The sequence below is a fragment of the Plasmopara halstedii genome (genome assembly GCF_900000015.1).
Source record: "Plasmopara halstedii genome assembly, contig: Scaffold_614, whole genome shotgun sequence".
Classification (NCBI taxonomy): domain Eukaryota; phylum Oomycota; class Peronosporomycetes; order Peronosporales; family Peronosporaceae; genus Plasmopara; species Plasmopara halstedii.
The window spans coordinates 3249621-3256916 of record NW_020187532.1 but is presented as its reverse complement, the minus strand read 5'-3'; the positions used below and the strand labels follow the sequence as shown (position 1 = coordinate 3256916).

Genomic DNA, 7296 nt, shown 5'->3' with positions numbered 1-7296 from the left:
CTCGACGATTATTAATAATACCACCTCCCCCGAAAGTCAAGAGGTTGGCAAAGGACACGGTGTCTGCAAGGTTCGAGCAGGATTCACGTCGCACCGCTGGCACAACGTGCCCTCCTCATCTTCCCATCTTGGGAAAGCTGTATCCGACTTGTTATCGACTTCCTCAAAATCCTCGACGAGGCAATCTAACGTGTATTATTTCAGAACTGACACTCAGTGGGAGCGTTGGTATGCACGCATAGCTCACTCAAAGAAGGATTCTCTACCAAAGACACTGCGTCAAACCAGAAGTATCCCAATGATCAAGAACGAAACAAGAGTGACCTTAGAATTCTTAAAGGACAATCACGATGATTATGTTCATGAGCAAGTGAATCGACAGCTAGTGCGGGACGAATCTATAGATACTGTTGAAGAAATTAGTGAGAGAGGTCAAAATAAGGAATGTTTAGCGTTCCCCAAGTGTCAGCTTACAGCAGATGATGCTTTGATGATTATGTTCATGAAGAAGTGAATCGACAGCCAGTGCGGAATGGATCTATAGATACTGTCGAAGGTTTAGTCGGAGAGGCCAAGTAAACGATGTTTGGCGTACTCCAAGTGTCAACTTACAGCAGATGATGCTTGAAAAGAATTTGGGGCTATCAGAATATCGTCCACCTCATTGACCGAATCGTGAAAGGTCAACTTCCTCTGCGAGGATAGAGCCTGTCCCCATCACAAATAGGCCAGCTTTCTTGAAATGCTTCTGTCTATCGAGCGTCACAACGAGATCCTTGAATCCTTGAATTGTCGGCCGAAGAACTTGATCAGGTAACTGGTCGTTCGAAGGCGCTCTTCAGCTTTGAGAGTGCGATGGTGAGGCACACCCAAAAACATTTGAATCTGAACCAGGGCGAGAATTAGATGGCTCTCATCGCGAGGCCCTGATGATATGCTTCTAGTTCTTTAAGGACCTGAACGGAGAGACTTTCGTTAAGGATAGCAATAAACTCTTGGAGCGAGACGCGTCGTGCTTGCGATCTCTTAGCTAGGAGGTTGTGCGCCCTAGAGAATAAGCACTTACGTGCAATACCTCAGTATGGTTAGCAGTGGGGTTGTAACTGTACGATTGGTAGCAAAAGAGAAGCTGGACTCCTCCCTCGTCATGGATACGTCTGTCATTAAGGACATTCGCAGTGCTCTGCTCTGTGCAAGTAGTGAGCCTAGCTGGTCGTTAGAACCTTAGGATCCTTTTCATCTTTCGTTGGAGGAATGATACGACGTGATGATGAGATATCCATTATGCGTGTTACCCTTAATTAGGGAAGTACGTCATATAATTGACCTGGTTCCCGGAACAACATAATGCGTCACACTGCAAATGGCCCTTACAAGGGAACAGTGTGACGTCGTTGCCCCTTTCTCACGCAAAGCACAAAATGTTTTTCTACGAGAAATCGAATCTTCACACTGCGCCAATTTTTTGTGTCAGAAAGGCTTACGGCAAATAATTAGCTAGATGCGGCCACGATTCTGACCCAAATGTCGATATCTCGATAAGACGTGCACGCAGACTCCATGGTCTGCTCTGTCTTACCAAATCCAATAATTAAAAATGTATTGCACGGCATGTGGATAACAGCTCAGGACATTTCCGTAAAGAAGACTCATCGTCCCCGTTAGTACCAATCTTTGGCAAGTTTCGGTTTTGTTTCGCACAATTTCATAGTGTATACAATACGGTACGTACTGCACTCAGTTACATGTTTAGCTTAGCAAATGTTTAATTGCTGATGCACATCTGTTCTACCCTCATCCGTAATGTACTTGTAATTATACTTCTTCATAGCACCGTACATTGGTGCTTCTCGTAAGTCCAAGTATAGCCATATATACTTGTACCATGGATGATGATTTTATGATCATTTTAATCCTATTTGTGGGTTCTGATGCCTCAAATCCCGAACATTACTCCACATAAAACATGGTTTCTGGCGCAGACCGTAGGATACATAACTCAGATACTGGTGGAGGAAGTATCCAGCAAAAAACTCATTTTCGATTTTGCGCCGAAGATGATTAAATACCGAGTATACAAAGTCTTTCTAGTCACATTGGCTGTCTTGCTTGCAAGCAACGGGTTCGCAATTGCTCTCCACAAGAATATCACACCAACAGAAACAGCTCGTACGTTATCATCGCTAGATGGTGTTGAATCCAGCAAAGATAATCACCTTCGCCAGATTGAGGAAAACTCACCTGATGATGATGAGCGAAAAAGGAAATTACCGGTAGGAGGGGGGCCTTGGGTAGTCGGTGGAACGTCGGCAGGTAATCATATCGAGGCATCGAGTGGACACGAAAAGAAGAAAACGAAACATCGGAAAAACAAGGCCTACCACATGGTCAAGAGATTTTGGAACAGTGGGTGAAGCTTTTCATTCTCTCTAACCGTGGGCAGAAGACTTTAATTGCATAATAATAAGACAGCCCCTTGATACAAGTATTGCTTTGATCTCATTCTAACAAAATAATACAAAGAGAAAATTCTACACATATATTTGTGCTTCGGCTTAATGTATCAGCGCTTTCATCTTGGCAATAATGGCAGCGCCCATGGCCTTGGTGCCCACTACTACAGACTGATCCCTGGTCAAATCACCTGTGCGCACACCATCTAAGAGCACATGCTCCACAGCCTTTTCAATCAGCTGAGCCTCCGTTTCCATCTTGAACGAGTAACGTAGCAGTAGCGCACCCGACAGGATCTGCGCGATTGGATTTGCGAGATCTTTGCCAGCAATGTCAGGGGCTGACCCGCCAATAGGTTCAAACAAGTGGACACTATCACCAAGACTAGCTGAGGGCATGAGACCTAATGATCCTGGCAGTACGGAGGCTGCATCCGAGAGGATATCTCCAAACATGTTACCCGTCACGATCACATCAAACTGGGACGGATTTCGAATCAGCTGCATCACAGCATTGTCAATGTATCTGCAAACAGCAGTATTCAGTCATTACCTGACAAACTTCAACAGATATACACACCACCACTTACAAAAAGTCCAATTGCACCTCCGGAAAGCTCTTGGCTATGTCTTTAGCGACCTTGCGCCATAGACGACTACAATCCAGCACATTGGCTTTGTCTACGACTGTCAGGCGTTTGGATCGCTAGAATTAAACCAAATGAAGAAAGCAAATTTATTAGCTATGAATCAATACTTCATAAAGCAACATACCTTCATTGCCGTCTCAAAAGCAAACTTCATAGGTTTAGCAATCTTTCCATCAACCACAAATTAGTAAAATATCCTTGCAATCACAAATATGTAATATTCGCCAAACCTCAGCCTCGGTATATCTCATGATATCTGTGGCCGTATCATCAATTGTCTGGTGTTCGCCAAAGTAAATACCCGATACAAGTTCACGGATAATCACCATGTCAACTCCATTCGAAATGATACTTGACTTTAATGGAGATAAATCTGGTAGCATTGAGTAAATCTTTGCTGGGCGGATATTAACGGCCAATTGAAAATTCTGACGCAATCCAAGCAGACAATTCTTTTCAGCATCTCGCCACTTTGGGTCTTCTTGAGCATCTGTCGGCCCACCTACTGACCCAAAGAGCACGGCATCTGACGACGCTACAATGTCAACAGTTGATTGAGGTAAATGAGTTTTATGCTGCTCGTAGGCTGCACCACCGCAGAGTGCTGGCATGAAGTCAAAGTGGTGTTGAAACAATTCAGCTACTGTCTGTAGCACTTGTACGGCTTGGTCACACACTTCGGGGCCAATACCATCACCTGGTAGTACTGCAATCTTGTATGTCTTGCCCATACTTAAAAAAGATGAAATGGATAATGAACGACCGCGTATTTTGCTTATATCGACGTGCTGTGATTGGTTTAGACGACAAATGCGCAAACATTGTATGTGGTACACATAACCACATTTGTCAGAATGTTGGTCAAACACAAACTATGGATGAATTTGTACTGCGAGGTGACGCGGCGATGGCATTGGCAAATTCACAAGCGAAAGCAACATCTGCATCACTTCAAAAGCGTCAGAGACAAACAAGAATTTATCATGGAGATAAAGTGGTTTCAGAAGAGCGTGTGCAATATCTTAAAGAAGAGATGGACGAAGCAAAGACAATTGCCAATATGTTGAATATTTTACATACATTAGAACATCTTTTTGTATCGCTTGAAATGCTTGAAAAAACGCACATTGGCGTCTCACTTACTCGACTATCACGTCGTACTGAGTCACATGAGGTGCATGATCGAGCTCAAAAGCTTTTAAAGGTGTGGAAGACACGCGCTAAAATGGCGATGAGACGCCGTGCTAGACGTGTCGAGATGTACGGACGCAATTACGCAGAGTAAAGTCCTTAATAAATTATTGGTAAACAAAATTACTACTTGCTGTAATTATCTATTAGCCATTGTGATTGCGATTCTACACATCTTGCGATTTACGTCGTCACGTCAAGGTCTTACAAGTGCTTGTGCGTAAAGTGGAGAGAGTTGTATCAGCACGGACGAGATATCCCAAAAAACCAAAGTACATACAGCCAATACAAGTTAGCATCAAAAGTCCCAATGGACCAAAATCAAGCCCTTCAAGATTCGTGAAGAGCAAGTACAGATACGTGACACAGACAACACCACCCATGAGCCAGCCCGTCAATATCGTCGCTTTGCTGTTTGCAAAGTCACCCATAATTGCAGGGGAGCTCGTAAAAGTTAGTACAGGCAACAATGCAAATGGAAGTTGGATAGACTGCAACACATTAAGCAATTCGTCCATATGATCACTATCTGCGGGGTTCCGTTGACTTAGTATTGCGACAGTCATAGCTGGAACGAGAGACACACATCGTGTCAGTGCAACTCGCTTCCAAGGTGATAGATGAAGTTGTAAAAAACCTTCCATCACAAATTGACCAGCGTATGTTCCTGTCATAGTGGCACTTTGTCCTGCTGCTAACAAGCCGATGGCCCATATCGTGTCCGCATATTCTCCCAGCATACCACTAAGTGCGACCCCAGCACGTGATAACCCAATTTCTTGACACATTCCTGTACCACCGCTTGCAAGTTGGCAGGAACCATACGTAACACCATCGACAATTGCAGTCGGAACACACGCCGTATTAATTCCATTTGTCTCATATGATGCGGTACAATCTGACGAAAAAAATCCCTTGGCAAAAACTGCGAGCACTGCCAAGTTAATTAAAAACGATACAAATAGAGCAAGTGTCGACTCGATTGCAAAATATTTGTTTGCTTCACGCACGTTGCGCCCATCGTGTCGATTTACTTGTCGTGTTTGAACGAGTGCCGAGTGTAAAAAGATATTGTGAGGCATAATCACAGCACCTAGAATACCAACAGCTTGAGTCACAGCGTAGCGATCGACTCGTGGTACAAAACCACCTAGAATGTCTACTGACGCTACCTCTCCACGTACTAGATTGGCACAAAAGCACACGAGCATCACTAAAATCAATGAAACGAAAAACGCTTCAAGTTTCCGAATTCCATAACGATGTAAGAGCAAGAATGTAAATGTATCGAATCCTGTAATAAGACAGCCAATCCAAAGTGGAAAGCCAAAAAGCACTTGAAATGCAATCGATGAACCTAAAACTTCCTGGACATCACTTGCAACGATTGCAATTTCTGTCATAATCCACAAAGTCACTGATGCCCAGCGTGGATAGACACATGTACACATTTCTGCTAAATTTTTGCCAGTAACGACACCCAGTCGAGCTGCAAGCACTTGTAAGAAAAGTCCCATGACTGTTGCACCGAATAAAACCCACGTTAGCTGGTAGCCGGCATAGGCACCAGCCTGTAAATCGCTCTCCAGATTACCAGGATCGACATAAGCAACGCTCATGAGCCATCCTGGACCTGCGTACACCCACAGCGTTCGCCAGCTGTAATTTAAAGTCAAATCTAGATAGTTGCATGTAAATAATACGTGTATATATACCTGAAGCCGTGCGTCGTGGGCTCTTCGTTAGGCGCTTGAATCTCACCAACGGACAGAACAAGAGCCTTCTCCTTTGCGTCATACCTACTCGCGCTTCCTGCCTCATCACCGAGCAAAAGATCCAGTTCCGACGCATTGGTCTTTGGCATCCTTGAAGTCGCTGCGATGCCCATAGCTCCACGTAAGATATTTGTAATCAATGACTTTTTTCTCAAAAATGCAGGAAGATATTTACTACTTTTTTACTCAGATCGTCTGGTTATGGACACATTGAGTGTGGAAATGAGTTCTGCGCCTGAGCGGGAAAAAGATCTAGAATGCGTTTATCTTTAACATCTTTGATTAGCCATTTTCTACAAGACTTCCCGCAATACATTTTACGACATGAACATTGTTCAATGTTGACATTAAATTTTGTAAGTGCCGACTCAATCTTGGTTAAATATATAGATGCTACTTTTGTAAGGCCATCATAAATCATGTCTTTCGGAATATTGACTCTAAGCTAGGCTAGACGAGGTGTAAGTTTGGTAAATGAAGTTTGACTGTTCATAACCAACAATATATACACTTGATTACAAAGAGTAGCCTCTATTCCACAATTCTGCACAAAAGAGCGAAATGCGAATGTTCCTTATTGCTGCCACAGGGTTGTCGAGCACAAAGATAGCATTGGCTCTGCGTGTCCACATTGACCAGCGCACGACGGAAGAATTCGTACGCTATAGTGGGGCTAGCAGCCCACGAGTCCTTTTAATTAAGTCTTATCACCCTCATCCGTACTGTACACAATCAATGCTAAGCGATGATACTTTGGCGTGGTTACTTATTGAGATTTCTTGGGGTGCACAAAAGCGAGCTCGGGGAGCTTTTTATTGGTCAAGCTCAGCTTGTGTAGTGTCCGAGGGGCGACTACGTAAACGCCCAGCGACCGAGAGATCGCGTCCTTCACTTCAGTAGCGGGATCCGCCGGCGGAAGCCGAATTTCACACGAGGGTCTAGGACCGGCCGTCGATGCGCGCGTATAGCCGCGCTGAGGACAACAGCTGGTTTTATTAACAATCGCCTCGACGATTATTAATAATACCACCTCCCCCGAAAGTCAAGAGGTTGGCAAAGGACACAGTGTCTAGGTTCGAGCAGGACTCGGTAGGTACCGCGCTCGACTTCGCGCTCAAAGAGGTGGCGCTCCTGTACCCGCGATGCGGACCATTCCTGTGGTGCTCGCCCCTGACGCAACCGCTGTAGATGATGAACAGCTTTTCAAGCGATAAGTGCGACGGCACC

At 44.5% G+C, this 7296-nt stretch overlaps 4 protein-coding genes across 4 annotated transcripts; 2 read left to right on the top strand and 2 right to left on the bottom strand.

The window, feature by feature from the left end:
- The first annotated feature begins 1629 nt into the window (after positions 1-1629).
- PHALS_14620 (uncharacterized protein) lies at positions 1630-2540 on the top strand. The gene has a single exon (XM_024728200.2). The coding sequence runs from the start codon at positions 1932-1934 to the stop codon at positions 2412-2414; it is 483 nt and encodes a 160-aa protein (XP_024578701.1). The 5' UTR covers positions 1630-1931; the 3' UTR covers positions 2415-2540.
- Positions 2541-2555: 15 nt separating this feature from the next.
- Positions 2556-3834, bottom strand: PHALS_12612 (3-isopropylmalate dehydrogenase; the record flags this gene model as incomplete). Its single annotated transcript, XM_024728199.1, has 4 exons — positions 2556-2979; positions 3044-3159; positions 3228-3269; positions 3334-3834. The coding sequence occupies 4 exons, from the start codon at positions 3832-3834 to the stop codon at positions 2556-2558; spliced, it is 1083 nt and encodes a 360-aa protein (XP_024578700.1).
- A 23-nt stretch (positions 3835-3857) lies between these two features.
- Positions 3858-4388, top strand: PHALS_12611 (transcription elongation factor a protein 1; the record flags this gene model as incomplete). The annotated part of the gene is made up of 1 exon (XM_024728198.1): positions 3858-4388. One exon carries the CDS (start codon positions 3858-3860, stop codon positions 4386-4388), a length of 531 nt encoding a protein of 176 aa, XP_024578699.1.
- Positions 4389-4485: 97 nt separating this feature from the next.
- On the bottom strand, positions 4486-6182 carry PHALS_12610 (metal ion (mn2-iron) transporter family; the record flags this gene model as incomplete). The annotated part of the gene is made up of 2 exons (XM_024728197.1): positions 4486-5953; positions 6010-6182. The coding sequence occupies 2 exons, from the start codon at positions 6180-6182 to the stop codon at positions 4486-4488; spliced, it is 1641 nt and encodes a 546-aa protein (XP_024578698.1).
- Positions 6183-7296: the final 1114 nt, after the last annotated feature.